Below are 15,480 nucleotides of genomic sequence, written 5' to 3'. Positions count from 1 at the left end.
CCGGCCTCCCGCCTGAGCACCCTCCCCCCCACACACACACACCCTGCCGGCCTCCCGCCTGAGCACCCTCCCCCCCCACACACACACACGCACCCTGCCGGCCTCCCGCCTGAGCACCCTCCCCCCCACACACACGCACCCTGCCGGCCTCCCGCCTGAGCACCCTCCCCCCCACACACACACGCACCCTGCCGGCCTCCCGCCTGAGCACCCTCCCCCCCCACACACACACACCCTGCCGGCCTCCCGCCTGAGCACCCTCCCCCCCCACACACACACACGCACCCTGCCGGCCTCCCGCCTGAGCACCCTCCCCCCCCACACACACGCACCCTGCCGGCCTCCCGCCTGAGCACCCTCCCCCCCACACACACACGCACCCTGCCGGCCTCCCGCCTGAGCACCCTCCCCCCCACACACACACACGCACCCTGCCGGCCTCCCGCCTGAGCACCCTCCCCCCCCACACACACACGCACCCTGCCGGCCTCCCGCCTGAGCACCCTCCCCCCCACACACACACGCACCCTGCCGGCCTCCCGCCTGAGCACCCTCCCCCCCCACACACACGCACCCTGCCGGCCTCCCGCCTGAGCACCCTCCCCCCCCCACACACACGCACCCTGCCGGCCTCCCGCCTGAGCACCCTCCCCCCCCACACACACGCACCCTGCCGGCCTCCCGCCTGAGCACCCTCCCCCCCACACACACACGCACCCTGCCGGCCTCCCGCCTGAGCACCCTCCCCCCCCCACACACGCACCCTGCCGGCCTCCCGCCTGAGCACCCTCCCCCCCACACACACACACGCACCCTGATGGCCTCCCGCCCGAGCACCCTCCCCCCCCCACACACGCACCTGGGCAGCCTCCCGCCCGGGCACCTCCCCCCCACACACACACACAGATGCACCCTGCCGGCCTCCTGTCCGGGCACCTCCCCCCCCCCCACACACACACAGACGCACCCTGCCGGCCTCCTGTCCAGGCACCTCCCCCCCCCACACACACACGCACCCTGCCGGCCTCCCGCCTGAGCACCCTCCCCCCCCCACACACGCACCCTGCCGGCCTCCCGCCTGAGCACCCTCCCCCCCACACACACACACGCACCCTGCCGGCCTCCCGCCCGAGCACCCTCCCCCCCCCACACATGCACCTGGGCAGCCTCCCGCCTGAGCACCCTCCCCCCCACACACACACACGCACCCTGCCGGCCTCCCGCCCGAGCACCCTCCCCCCCCCACACTTGCACCTGGGCAGCCTCCCGCCCGAGCACCCTCCCCCCCACACATGCACCTGGGCAGCCTCCCGCCTGAGCACCCTCCCCCCCACACACACACGCACCTGGGCAGCCTCCTGTCCGGGCAGCTCCCCCCACACACACACACACACGCACCCTGCCAACTTCCTTCCCAGGCACCTTCCCGCCTCCCCCCCACACACATGCACCCTGCTGGCTTCTTGCCCGAGTATTTGCCCACGCCCCACGCATCCTGCCATCTGCCACGGGTGCCCTCCCACCTGCCATGCCTTTCTATGGCATCTCCCCCTGCCTGTGCAGCCTGACTCTCCCTGCCAGCGTGGCACCTTCTCTCTTGTGAGGCGGCTGATCTGGGCACCCTGCAGCCAAGCCCCCGGTCTCCTGCACACCTGTGCCACGGCTGCCGGGCGGCACAGGCCTGCCCACCCACGCAGAGCCAGACAACCCGGACAGGGGTTCTGTGACCCGCCCCCAAACGCCCGCAGCGCCCTGCCTCCAGGGCAGCGTCCCCGCCGGTTCCAGCCGTGGTTTCTCCTTCCCCTCCAGGCAGCTCCCTCATGCGCCGGAGAACCCCGTGGCCGTGCTGAGCCCGCTGGAGAAACGAGCCATCAACCTGACGTGGGCCAAGCCCTTCGACGGGAACAGCCCCTTGCTGCGCTACACCCTCGAGGTCTCCGAGAACAGTAAGGGGCCTGCCTCCCTCACCCAGCATGCCGGGCGGGGCTCCGAGGCCATGGGGGGGCCGGCGTGCGAGGGCCGAGCTACCGATGGGCGTGCACGGGGCCGGTTGGGCCCCTGGCATACACAGCGCCCTGGCTCGTGGCGCTGCCCCACCGGGACAGGGCATTCAGGCGAGAGCAGACCTCCCTGGGGCCGTGCTCGCCGTGCGCCCCACGGAACGGCCCCCTCAGGGCCAGGAGCGGTCACCAGGCCGGGGGGACTGGTGGCGACCTACCTGCTGGCGCCCTGCTCCACCCCTCCCCTGTGTGCCCCGCAGACGCCCCCTGGACCACCCTCATGGCCAGCGTTGACCCGGAGGCCACCTCCGTGGTGGTGCGAGGCCTGGTGCCCGCGCGCTCCTACCAGTTCCGCCTCTGCGCCGTCAACGACGTGGGCAAAGGGCAGTTCAGCAAGGACACCGAGAGGTAAGGCGGGGTCGGCAGGGCCCGGGAGCCGGCCAGGGCAGGGAAAAGGGGGGCTCACGCGCTACCTCTGCTGCCTCCCCTGCCAGGGTGTCCCTGCCGGAGGAGCCCCCCACGGCGCCCCCCCAGAACGTCATCGCCAGCGGCAGGACCAACCAGTCCATCATGATCCAGTGGCAGCCGCCCCCCGAGAGCCACCAGAACGGCCTCTTGAAAGGCTACCTCATCAGGTAGGCCACGGGGGGCAGCCGGCCTGGCCTGGGGGGCGGCGTCTGCCCGTGGGCCGGCTGGAGCCAGAGGGGTCCCGCTGGCCTGACCTCCCCACCCTGCCCCCAGGTTCTGCCTGGCCGGCCTGCCCGTGGGCTACCAGTTCAAGAACATCACCAACGCCGAGGTCAACAACCTGCTCCTGGAGGACCTGATCATCTGGACCAACTACGAGATCGAGGTGGCGGCGTACAACAGCGCCGGCCTGGGGGTCTACAGCGCCCGGGTGACCGAGTGGACCCTGCAGGGAGGTGGGCGAGGAGGGGGGGCCCGGTCTCCGCTGGCCTGGGGCTGCGTGGGGGGGGCCGCGTCCCGAGGGATGCCCTCGTCCGGCCTCCGCTCCAATGCTGCCTGGGGCCGCCAGACGCCCCCAGGTCTCCGCCCTGCAAAGCGGCCCATGCCAGGCAGCCGAGCACCCAGCCGGTGCCTGCCCCAAGCTGCTCCAGACCCCACTCCCGAGTGAGCCTGCCCTGCGGCGGAGCTGGGCCCTGCGGTGCTCCCCGACTCCAGGGAGGGTTGGGGGGGGCCTCTGAGGGTCAGTGCAGTTTTGGGGGGAGGGAAGCCCAACCTGCCGCTCCCTGCCCCACACGGTCCCGGTGCCACGGCTCGCAGGGGGGCAGCCTGGGCAGAGGGTGGCGGCTGCTTCCCCCAAGCTGCAAACCCCAGACCCCCCCCCCCCCCCCGTGCTGAGCCTCCCTTTGTCTCCTGCAGTTCCCACCGTGCCCCCGGGCAACGTGCAGGCCGAAGCCACCAACGCCACCACCATCCGCTTCACCTGGAACCCACCCAGCCCGCAGTTCATCAATGGCATCAACCAGGGATACAAGGTGCTTATCCGGGGAGGGAAACTGAGGTACTGGGAGTCCCAGCTCCCTCGCGGTCCTGCTTTCATCCCACTTCCCCCTCAGAGCTGGGGAGAGCGCCCAGGCGTCCTGGCTCCCAGCCCGCTGCTGGCCTCGACCGCCTGCTCCCAGAGTCTGACTGCCCCGGGCATGGAGCCGCTGGGGGCTGCGGCAGCCCTGGGGGGGTCCCTGCGTGAGGAGAGGGGGCTGCAGCCTGCACAGGAGGGGCAGGTTTATAGTCCCCGCATGGAGCCAGCCCCGGAGCTCAGCCTGCGGGTGGCTGCGTCCCACGCACCTCGGGACGGGCTGCTCACAGGCCCAGGTAGCAAAACGAGGGCAGCTGCTGCTTGCGCATCCCGACCTCCTGGTGCGCGGGCAAGATGGGCACAGGCAGGCGGCCTTCGGGGGGCAGGCCCCCAACCCCACAGCCATTACAGTCCTTTCTTCTCCCGCATTCGCACCCAGTGGCAGCCGGCCCGTGTCTCATGTCCTCACCCGCTCTGGCGAGAGAGCGTAACAGCATCCCCCATGCCACGGGCCCTGGCTCGGGTCCGAACCTCCGGCACCACGCTCCCCAGTGAGCCAACAGAGTAATCCCACGAGCTGGCAGCAGTAGGAGGTTGTTATCCTCCATGTGAGCCAGCCATGGGCAGGCAGGACACACTGCCCGTGTGTTGCTCACACTCAGCGCTGCACTGGGAGACCCTCCTCCAGCTTGGCTCTGAACTGCGGTTGGGTGGTGTTACCCAGCAGCCAGGGCCGGGTTCGATATCCAGGGGTTCGTCTCCATCTATCCCACAGAGCTGGCTCCAGCCCCCGCCCAGTAACCTGGGAAATTCACCCCCCCCCCCCCCGGGCACACAGAGGCTGAGCGTAGGAAAGAAACGTTTAATAAAAGGAAAGGGGGGGGGGGGTGACATGGCATGAATATGGGCAAACACCACAACCAGGGCTCATAACCAAAACCCTAAGGAACTGGCCCACCCCATGGAGGTTGCCATGGCAATATCTCCTTCATGGGCCCAGCCCTTCCCTGCACCCCACTGCCAGTCGCTGCGGTGCAGCTGCAGAATCCACCTCCCACCCCGAGTGTGGCCTCTCCTCACCTCTCTCCACCAGCCACTTGCTCGTTCCTGCCACCTGCTTGTGGTGGATTTGGCTTTGAGCAACCCCCCCGGGATTTTAGCTCTTGGCCTGAGGCACAGTCCGGCCCCAAGAAACCCCAGCAGCCACGGGAGTCAATTTAAAATAATAAAAGAGACTCCGTACGGAGCCCGTTGAGACGGCGGGGAGGAACCGACTGAGCCAGCCATACAGCTCACGCCAGGAGGGCATGTCAGCTGCTGACTCACAGTCCTGCCCTCCCCTCTCCACCTCCTCCTCCTCTCCACGAGGAGTAACGGTAGTTCGAACTAGGAAGCCTAATCCGAACTACCTAGTTCATGCCGCGTGTAGCCGCGCTGCACGGGGTTCGAACCAGCGGGGATTTAAAAATGGCGGCTCCCCGCTTATGCAAATGAAGCCCGGGAAATTCAAATCCCGGGCTTCATTTGCAAATGCGGTATGCATACATTACCTCGCTAGTTCGAACTAGCGGGGTAGTGTAGACATACCCTAACAAACCTAAGCAAAGCTGGGGCAAACGACATTTCCAAAGACACACCCAGGGTCTGTCCCTCCTTCCAGCTCCTGCTCACGTTGGATTCATTAGTGAAAAGGGGGCATTTATGACTCAGTTTCCCCAAGAACGATGCTCTTCCAGGAAGGCGCGCTGGCGATGTGAGCAGAATCAGCAGCTTAAGTCCTCAATTCACACTCAGGTCTTCAAACTTTTTGTATCTCTTTCCATTGTCGGCTTCCCAGATCCTTAATAACAATGGCTCCCCTTTGCATGCAAATACCCCCCAAAAGCTGGTATGCTAATTGAGTGACGCCTATTAAAATTATATTGACTAAGTTTTAACACTTGCCCAGGAGCTCAGCCTCTGATGCTTCTGTAATTAATTCCAAATCATAATTAATTCAAATTTACATTAATTACATTGAATTACAATATAATACTTGTTTCTTAATCTACTCCAAAGAAGTTCAGGAATTTAATTGCCACCGAACAAGATAACCAAAATAAGCAGAATATTTAACATACTTATTAAATGCCACTTAGTATTTTTGATTAGTATTTTAGGGCCTAATTAGTATCTAATTAACTTGCTATAGGCTATCTTCCATGGTCCCAATTTAATGCCCAGACATCCCGTCTAAATGTAACACCATCGCAAAGCAGCTATTGTGCGTTGTTATCAGGGGGAATTCATCACAAAGCATCAGCTGTCTATTGTTTTCTATGGATTCATACACACGCTTATTAAAACACATTGAGGGTTTGTTTTCATCATTCATTGATGTTTAATCAACTCTGTATAAATGCGAGGCCTGGAATGAAAGGCTTGGCTTTGGAGATGCACTGGAGGGTTGGTATTGTCTTGAGACGACAAACGGAGAGAAGTTGCCTCCTAAAACAGGAAATCTCTGTTACCCCGGAGAAAGCAAAGCACTCCCCGCCCTGCCCTCCGAGTTCAGCTCCGTGGCTGTGCTTGCCAAGTTGGTAACGGCTGCTGCTGGAAGGTTAAGAATCCTCTGTTCCAACGTCCACGTCCCCACGCCGCCTGCCTCACGAACAACTCCCGTTGATACGGCAAAGCCACTCCCTTCTGAGCTTGTCTGACCGCCCCCCTCTAGGGTTGCCAGACAGTTTCACAAAAAATTCTGAACCTGGCAGGGAAAAATTGGTTGAGGGGAAAAAAAAAAAAACCAAAATTGTTGAGCAAAAAAAAAGAGTCACTGCACCTTTAAATCCCCACGCTCCCCCCACCTCTGCCCCCACCAGATGCAGCCGGGAAGAATGTCCCAAGTGGTCTTCTGTCCAAGAAAAAACAGAAAATACGGAACATTTTACATATCCGGTATTTTCTGGGTTTTTTTGACCGGACAGAAACTGCAAATACCGGACTGTCCGGGCCAATACCGGACACCCGGCAACCCTACCCCCCTCCAAAGCTAGCCCCACGGAGCTTCCTTGCCCGATGCTGAGCAGGCGGGGGAGGTGAGCGAAGTTCGGAGGAGAAGAACCTCTCATGGACTCATCAGAAACAAACTCTTAGTGCCTGACCCAGCACTCAGGGCCGACTCAGCAACAGCGGAAAGTAGATTCATGTGCGGCTTTGGCTTTTCGATGGCCGTCTGGCTCGCCCCGCCGCAGGCACACCTGCCGGCCTGTCCCGGGAGGTAGTACAGGGGGGTCGATTCTCCCTCACCCCGTGACTTTGCCTGGAGACGGAAAGACGCCCTGCCAGCTCAGCCACGGATGGTGGAGTGTAACGGGGGGGGGGGGTGTTATGGAGGAGGTCGGACGGGCTAGCTGCTCAGAATGGCCCCTCCGGCCTGGTCACCCCCCCACATGCCCTGCTAACGAGCTGTTTGCAGAGCCCCCACGCCGTCAGCCTGAAGGGACCCGGCGGCTTGGTGTCCTTCTGGTCCCAGGGATTAGTGGCCCCCCGTCACTCGCCCACTCGCCTTTGGAAGGAGCAGCTGCTGAGGGGGCAGCCGTGGGGCTGAGAACTGGTTCTCTCACACGCACGCACATACCCCATTCATCCCCTTGTGTACACACACACACACCCTGTTCACACACATGCGCCCCGTTCACCCCCCTGTGTACACACACACACACGCACCCCGTTTTCACACACACACACACCCTGTTCACACACACACACTCTGTTCACACATACACACATACACCCCTTACACACCAACACCCTTTTCACACACACACACACACACTGTTCACACACATGCACCCTGTTCACCCCCTGTGTACACACACACACATGCACCCCATTTTCACACACACACACACACACACACACACACACACACACACACCCTGTTCACATACACACACGGTGTACACACACCCCATTCACATGCACACCCTGTTCACACCCACACACCCCTTTCACACATACACCCCAACACCCTGTTCACACCCACACACCCCATTCACACATACACCCCTTACACACCAACACCCTTTTCACACACACGCCGTACACACACAGACTGTTCACACACACACACCACACACACACACACATACCCACAGGGCTGTGATGCTGCTTTTGCGCCCCTAGCTGATCGCGTGGGAGCCCGAGCAGGAGGAGGAGGCGACCGTGGTGACGGTGAGGCCCAACTTCCAGGACAGCGTCCACGTGGGCTACATCTGGGGCCTGAAGAAGTTCGCGGAGTACTTCACCTCGGTGCTGTGCTTCACCACGCCGGGGGACGGCCCGCGCAGCCCGCCGCAGCTGGTGCGCACCCACGAGGATGGTACGGGGCGGCCTCGCGTTCCCTCGTCACGCTGGGTGGGGCGGGCCCAGCGGCACCTGCACAGCCAGGGACCTGGGCCCCAGAAGCTGCCCCTCCTCACCCTGGGGAACACCCCTGGGAGACCCCCGCTCCATGCACTCCCAATGGCCAGCACCCCGGGGAGACCCCGGCTCCCCTGGAGGTGGCTGCCCTGGGGGGGCCGAGCCGGGCGCTGGGTTTGCTCAGCTCTAACTCGTGACGTTGGGGGGCTTGGGGGCAGCGCCCGGCCCGGTGGGGCACCTCGGCTTCAGCGAGATCCTGGACACGTCCCTGAAGGTCAGCTGGCAGGAGCCCCTGGAGAAGAACGGCATCCTGACAGGTAAGGGTGAATTTCCCACGGCAGAGGGGTCGGCAGGGGCGGGGGAGAAGGGAGCAGCGTTCACTCCAGGGGCTGGCCCTGCCCTTCTGCCTCCGGGTAATGCCCCTCGCGCTAGGCTGCTGGGGGACTGGAGCAAGGCAGGGGGGGCCCAGGGGAGGGGCCTGGGTGAGTTGGGGAGAGTCTCCTGGAAGGGTCCCGCATTGGGGGGGCAGAGTGTGACACCCCCTCCCCCGGGGGCATGTGGCTGGGTTGCGTTTTCCAGGCTACCGGATCTCCTGGGAGGAGTACAACCGCACCAATACGCGGGTGACGCACTACCTGCCCAACGTCACCCTGGAGTACCGCGTCACCAGCCTCACCGCCCTCACCACCTACACCATCGAGGTGGCCGCCATGACGTCCAAGGGGCAGGGCCTGGTCTCCTCCTCCACCATCTCCTCCGGCGTCCCGCCAGGTAAACCCGGCTCCCGTCACCGCCCACCGGCTGGCTTCTGGCAGAGGACGAGCCTGCTCGGCTCGAGGGCACCCCACGGAGACCGCCCTGGGCGCGGGTCTGGAGCCAGGGCCAGGGCTGACCGGCACCCCGGCTGCAGCACTGAGCAGGAGCTGGGCCCATCAGGCCTTCATGGCCATCAGCCAGGCCTGGCTGCTTGTGCTGGGGGTGTATCTGCCCCTAGAGCTGTGTGTGTGTGTGTGTGTGTGACGGGCTGGTGAGTGGTTGTGTGTGTGTGTGTGTGTGTGTGTGTGTGTGTGTGTGTGTGTGACGGGCCGGTGAGTGTGTGTGTGTGTGTGTGTGTGTGTGTGTGTGTGTGTGTGTGTGTGTGTGAGACGGGCCGGTGAGTGGTTGTGTGTGTGTGTGTGTGTGTGTGTGTGTGTGTGAGAGAGAGATGGGCTGGTGGTTGGTAGTGTGTGTGTGTGATGGGCTGGTGGGTGCTACTGTGTGTGTGTGTGTGTGTGTGTGTGTGTGTGTGTGTGTGTGTGTGTGTGTGATGGGCTGGTGGGTGCTACTGTGTGTGTGTGTGTGTGTGTGAGAGAGAGAGAGAGAGAGAGAGCGAGCTGGTGGGTGGCACAGTGTGTGTGTGTGTGTGTGTGTGTGTGTGTGTGTGTGTGTGACGTGCTGGTGGGTGCTACAGTGTGTGTGTGTGAGAGAGAGAGAGCTGGCGGGGGGCTGGTGCGTGGTACAGTGTGTGTGTGTGTGTGTGTGTGAGATGAGCTGGTGGTTGGTAGTGTGTGTGTGTGTGTGTGTGTGTGTGTGTGTGTGTGTGTGACGGGCTGGTGGGTGCTACTGTGTGTGTGTGAGAGAGAGAGCTGGTGGGTGGCACAGTGTGTGTGTGTGTGTGTGTGTGAGCTGGCGGGGGGCTGGTGGGTGGTACTGTGTGTGTGTGTGTGTGTGAGCTGGCGGGGGGCTGGTGGGTGGTACTGTGTGTGTGTGTGTGTGTGTGTGTGTGTGTGACGGGCTGGTGGGTGGCACAGTCTCCCCCTGTTGCTGCCACGGGCCCGGGCACCCAGGCGTGGGCAGCAACAGAGGGGGCAGGCCAGCCCCCCTCGCCCACTGGCCCCACAACGGGACGCCCCCTCCCATCCCGCCCTCTCCCTGCAGAGCTCCCCGGCGCGCCGACCAATCTGGGCATCTCCAACATCGGCCCGCGCTCGGTCGCCCTGCAGTTCCGGCCGGGCTACGACGGGAAGACCTCCATTTCCCGCTGGCTGGTGGAAGCTCAGGTGAGGGCAGCCGGGGAGCCCGGGGTGTGGGGGCGCAGGCACCTTGCTCTTGAGGGCTGGGACGCTGCTCTCCAGACGGGGCCCGGGCGTGGCGTAGGCAGGGCCCCGGTGCCTCACGCCCTCCCTTTGTCCACAGGTGGGTCAGACCGGCGAGAACGAGGAGTGGGAGCTCCTTCACCAGCTGGCCAACGACCCCGACGCCCGTGCCATGGAGGTACCCAACCTCCGCCCCTACACTTACTACAGGTGGGTGCTGGGACCGGGCGAGGCTGCCGCCCTGTCCCTACTACGGCTGCTACGGGAGCGGCTCTAGGTCAACATCCCTCTACTCTTTTCCTTCCGCATGCAGACTTTTCCCATCCACGTGCGGAATAATTTTTTCTGTGCACCAAGGCACATGCAAATGTGCACCACCCATAGAAACAAAATGTGGGCGCTCTGCCCATCGATTGGGCAGCACGTGGGTTGAACCTTTCCTCTCGTGTCGGCCAGAGCACAGGGCGGAGGCAGCATTGCTGGCGGGGGTACTCCCCGCCCCCCGTGCGTTCCCTGCCCCTGGGCTTGTACTGCGGCCCATGCCCTGTTGCGCTAGGGGTGGGGCTCAGCGGTGCCCACAGCCGCCCCGAGCCCCTGCCCTGCCCGTGGTGACTCGGCTCTGCCCCTCGCAGCTTCCGCCTGAGGCAGGTGAACATTGTGGGCACTAGCCCGCCCAGCCTGCCCTCCAGGCGGGTGCAGACCCTGCAGGCCCCCCCAGATGTGGCGCCCACCAACGTCACCCTGCGGACGGCCAGCGAGACCAGCCTGTGGCTGCGCTGGATGGTGAGTGACCCTGCCGGGCGCTACCTTGGGCGGGAGCCAGGCTCGGAGCAGGGCCTGAGGGCTGCGGCCGTGTTGGACGCTAAAAGGCCTTTGTGGGGAGGGGGGGGACAGTAATGGGGGGCTGAGCGTTAGGGAAGGGACGTGAGTTAGCGGGGGACAGTGCTGGGGGGCTGGGCGATAGGGAAGGGACGTGGGTTAGCAGAGGACAGTGCTGGGGGGCTGGGCGATAGAGAAGGGACGTGGGTTAGCGGGGGCTGTGCTGGGGGGCTGGGCGATAGGGAAGGGACGTGGGTTAGCGGGGGCTGTGCTGGGGGGCTGGGCGATAGAGAAGGGACGTGGGTTAGCGGGGGCTGTGCTGGGGGGCTGGGCGATAGGGAAGGGATGTGGGTTAGCGGGGGCTGTGCTGGGGGGCTGGGCGATAGGGAAGGGACGTAGGTTAGCGGGGGCTGTGCTGGGGGGCTGGGCGATAGGGAAGGGATGTGGGTTAGCGGGGGACAGTGCTGGGGGGCTGGGCGATAGGGAAGGGATGTGGGTTAGCGGGGGCTGTGCTGGGGGGCTGGGCGATAGGGAAGGGACGTGGGTTAGCGGGGGCTGTGCTGGGGGGCTGGGCGATAGGGAAGGGATGTGGGTTAGCGGGGGCTGTGCTGGGGGCTGGGCGATAGGGAAGGGATGTGGGTTAGCGGGGGCTGTGCTGAGGGCTGGGCGATAGGGAAGGGACGTGGGTTAGCGGGGGACAGTGCTGGGGGGCTGGGCGATAGGGAAGGGATGTGGGTTAGCGGGGGGCTGTGCTGGGGGGCTGGGCGATAGGGAAGGGATGTGGGTTAGCGGGGGGCTGTGCTGGGGGGCTGGGCGATAGAGAAGGGACATGGGTTAGCGGGGGACAGTGCTGGGGGGCTGGGCGATAGGGAAGGGATGTGGGTTAGCGGGGGACAGTGCTGGGGGGCTGGGCGATAGGGAAGGGATGTGGGTTAGCGGGGGGCTGTGCTGGGGGGGCTGGGCAATAGAGAAGGGACGCGGGTTAGCGGGGGACAGTGCTGGGGGGCTGGGCGATAGGGAAGGGATGTGGGTTAGCGGGGGGCTGTGCTGGGGGGCTGGGCAATAGAGAAGGGATGTGGGTTAGCGGGGGACAGTGCTGGGGGGCTGGGCGATAGGGAAGGGATGTGGGTTAGCGGGGGACAGTGCTGGGGGGCTGGGCGATAGGGAAGGGATGTGGGTTAGCGGGGGACAGTGCTGGGGGGCTGGGCGATAGGGAAGGGATGTGGGTTAGCGGGGGACAGTGCTGGGGGGCTGGGCGATAGGGAAGGGATGTGGGTTAGTGGGGGACAGTGCTGGGGGGCTGGGCGATAGGGAAGGGATGTGGGTTAGCGGGGGGCTGTGCTGGGGGGCTGGGCAATAGAGAAGGGACGCGGGTTAGCGGGGGACAGTGCTGGGGGGCTGGGCGTTAAGGGAGGCACGCGGGTTAGCAGGGGGCCGTGTGATGAGGTGCCTGGGGTAGCCAGGCAGAGCTGCACGGGGGTCAGGACAGGTACGGGAGGGCCAGTGAGGCCGGCCGGTGCTGAGCGTCTCCCCCCAGCCGCTCCCCGAGCTGGAGTACAACGGGAACCCGGAGTCGGTGGGCTACAAGCTGCGGTACACGCGGGCGGACGGGCGGGGCAGGACGGTGGCGCACGTGATCCACGACCGGGTGGAGCGGGAGTTCACCATCGAGGACCTGGAGGAGTGGACGGAGTACCGCGTGCAGGTGCAGGCCTTCAACGCCATCGGGGCCGGGCCCTGGAGCCACGTCGTGGTGGGGCGCACCAGGGAGTCAGGTATCCCCCGCACCCCGCTGTCCCTGAGCCTGCTGTGCCGGCAGAGCCCCAGCCTAGCGGGCCCCGCCCGGCCACGGGGAGCAGACAGGCCGGCTTCTGACTTCACTTCTCCCCTTGCCAGTCCCCTCGTCCGGCCCCACCAACGTCTCGGCGCTGGCCACCACCTCCAGCAGCATGCTGGTCCGATGGAGCGAGATCCCCGAGGCCGACTGCAACGGGCGCATCCTGGGGTACAAGGTGGGTGCCAGCCCCTGCGACCCTTCGCTGGGACCCCTCAGCCCCGCTCTGGACAGCTGGGACCCCCCCACACAGCCTCCTGCAGCAAAGCCCTGGGCTCCCAACCAGCTCTGCCCCCCAATTCCAACCCCAGGCCTCCGCGATCCCAGTCCCGTGGCTGCTCCTTCGCTGAGCTCCCCGAAACGTGCCAGTCCCTGCTCCCCCCATGGCTTTTCCGCAGGGCGAGGCTGCCTGGCATGCGGCGTGGCGCTCTGGGACGTGGTGCCAGGGTAGGGGTCCCGTTGGGATGGGGCTGTGCCGTGACTGGCGTGTGCCCCTGCCCTGCCGGCGAGGGGGCAGGGCAGCCCCGGGGAGGGTGGCGCGGGCTACAAGGGTGTCACCCCGGATGCTTTCCAGGTGGTGTACAAGGAGAAGGACTCGGACACCCAGGCCCAGTTCTGGCCGGCGGAGGGGAACGCCTCCCGCAGCGCCCAGCTGGCGGGCCTGGGCAAGTACGTGCTGTACGAGATCCGCGTGCTGGCCTTCACCAGGATCGGCGACGGCGTGCCCAGCTCCCCGCCCGTCCTGGAGCGGACGCTGGACGACGGTAGGCCCCGCGCCCACTGAGGGACGGTCTGAGGCGGGGGGAGGGGGCCTTGGGGAGAAAACAGCCCCTGGCTGGCCCTCTGTCAGGCCCGGTGGGGACAGGCCCCCGCCGTCGTCCCGTCCCTGGGGGCGCAGGGGTGCGGCTGCAGCCCCAGGAACACAGTGTGGGGGTGGAACAGGGAGGAGCGAGCGCATCGCCCTCCCTCTGCCCCCCTGAGTGTGACAGGGTGGGGTATGCACACACGCTGGGGTGCGTGCCCGGTCACGTGGGGGTGTGCTGGGGGGTGCCCCAAGGGAGTGAAAAGAGGGTGCATGCCCCAAAAAGGGGGTGTAGGGATGAGGGGTTCCCCTACAGCATGTGTATCCCTACAGAAGCTGCGGGTGTGGGAAGGGTGTCTCTAGGGGAGGGGTCCATGGGTGTCCCTTCAGTATGGGGGGCAGTGTGTGTCCCTACGGGGGATTGGTGTGTCCCTGGGGGGGAGCTGTGTGTGTCCCTAAGAGGGGGCAGTGTGTGTCCCTACGGGGGATTGGTGTGTCCCTGGGGGGGAGCTGTGTGTGTCCCTAAGAGGGGGCAGTGTGTGTCCCTACGGGGGATTGGTGTGTCCCTGGGGGGGAGCTGTGTGTGTCCCTAAGAGGGGGCAGTCTGTGTCCCTACGGGGGATTGGTGTGTCCCTGGGGGGGAGCTGTGTGTGTCCCTAAGAGGGGGCAGTCTGTGTCCCTACGGGGGATTGGTGTGTCCCTGGGGGGGAGCTGTGTGTGTCCCTAAGAGGGGGCAGTGTGTGTCCCTACGGGGGATTGGTGTGTCCCTGGGGGGGAGCTGTGTGTGTCCCTAAGAGGGGGCAGTGTGTGTCCCTACGGGGGATTGGTGTGTCCCTGGGGGGGAGCAGTGTGTGTCCCTAAGAGGGGGCAGTGTGTGTCCCTACGGGGGATTGGTGTGTCCCTGGGGGGGAGCAGTGTGTGTCCCTAAGAGGGGGCAGTGTGTGTCCCTACGGGGGATTGGTGTGTCCCTGGGGGGGAGCTGTGTGTGTCCCTAAGAGGGGGCAGTCTGTGTCCCTACGGGGGATTGGTGTGTCCCTGGGGGGGAGCTGTGTGTGTCCCTAAGAGGGGGCAGTCTGTGTCCCTACGGGGGATTGGTGTGTCCCTGGGGGGGAGCTGTGTGTGTCCCTAAGAGGGGGCAGTCTGTGTCCCTACGGGGGATTGGTGTGTCCCTGGGGGGGAGCTGTGTGTGTCCCTAAGAGGGGGCAGTCTGTGTCCCTACGGGGGATTGGTGTGTCCCTGGGGGGGAGCTGTGTGTGTCCCTAAGAGGGGGCAGTGTGTGTCCCTACGGGGGATTGGTGTGTCCCTGGGGGGGAGCTGTGTGTGTCCCTAAGAGGGGGCAGTCTGTGTCCCTAAGGGGGATTGGTGTGTCCCTGGGGGGGAGCTGTGTGTGTCCCTAAGAGGGGGCAGTGTGTGTCCCTACGGGGGATTGGTGTGTCCCTGGGGGGGAGCTGTGTGTGTCCCTAAGAGGGGGCAGTCTGTGTCCCTACGGGGGATTGGTGTGTCCCTGGGGGGGAGCTGTGTGTGTCCCTAAGAGGGGGCAGTGTGTGTCCCTAAGGGGGATTGGTGTGTCCCTGGGGGGGAGCTGTGTGTGTCCCTAAGAGGGGGCAGTCTGTGTCCCTAAGGGGGATTGGTGTGTCCCTGGGGGGGAGCTGTGTGTGTCCCTAAGAGGGGGCAGTCTGTGTCCCTACGGGGGATTGGTGTGTCCCTGGGGGGGAGCTGTGTGTGTCCCTAAGAGGGGGCAGTCTGTGTCCCTACGGGGGATTGGTGTGTCCCTGGGGGGGAGCTGTGTGTGTCCCTAAGAGGGGGCAGTCTGTGTCCCTACGGGGGATTGGTGTGGCCCTGGGGGGGAGCTGTGTGTGTCCCTAAGAGGGGGCAGTGTGTGTCCCTACGGGGGATTGGTGTGTCCCTGGGGGGGAGCAGTGTGTGTCCCTAAGAGGGGGCAGTGTGTGTCCCTACGGGGGATTGGTGTGGCCCTGGGGGGGAGCTGTGTGTGTCCCTAAGAGGGG

The 15,480-nt window shown here is 64.8% G+C and overlaps 1 protein-coding gene across 4 annotated transcripts in view; it reads left to right on the top strand.

Annotated features, from left to right (window-relative positions):
* SDK2 (sidekick cell adhesion molecule 2) overlaps nt 1-15,480 on the top strand; it is a 177,653-nt gene that overhangs the window by 136,626 nt on the left and 25,547 nt on the right. For all 4 annotated transcript variants that reach the window (XM_075904030.1, XM_075904029.1, XM_075904031.1 and 1 more), the window contains 14 exons: nt 1,810-1,946; nt 2,261-2,408; nt 2,495-2,635; nt 2,742-2,923; nt 3,384-3,499; nt 7,708-7,903; nt 8,163-8,261; nt 8,524-8,715; nt 9,862-9,983; nt 10,120-10,229; nt 10,652-10,802; nt 12,376-12,613; nt 12,735-12,850; nt 13,247-13,436. In XM_075904030.1, coding sequence (XP_075760145.1) covers nt 1,810-1,946; nt 2,261-2,408; nt 2,495-2,635; nt 2,742-2,923; nt 3,384-3,499; nt 7,708-7,903; nt 8,163-8,261; nt 8,524-8,715; nt 9,862-9,983; nt 10,120-10,229; nt 10,652-10,802; nt 12,376-12,613; nt 12,735-12,850; nt 13,247-13,436 — 2,138 coding nt within the window. The remainder of the gene's footprint in view (nt 1-1,809; nt 1,947-2,260; nt 2,409-2,494; nt 2,636-2,741; nt 2,924-3,383; nt 3,500-7,707; nt 7,904-8,162; nt 8,262-8,523; nt 8,716-9,861; nt 9,984-10,119; nt 10,230-10,651; nt 10,803-12,375; nt 12,614-12,734; nt 12,851-13,246; nt 13,437-15,480) is intronic.

The sequence above is a fragment of the Pelodiscus sinensis genome, chromosome 20 (genome assembly GCF_049634645.1).
Source record: "Pelodiscus sinensis isolate JC-2024 chromosome 20, ASM4963464v1, whole genome shotgun sequence".
Taxonomy (NCBI): domain Eukaryota; kingdom Metazoa; phylum Chordata; order Testudines; family Trionychidae; genus Pelodiscus; species Pelodiscus sinensis.
Note: the sequence above shows the minus strand (reverse complement) of the source record. Positions and strands in the feature narration are given on the sequence as shown.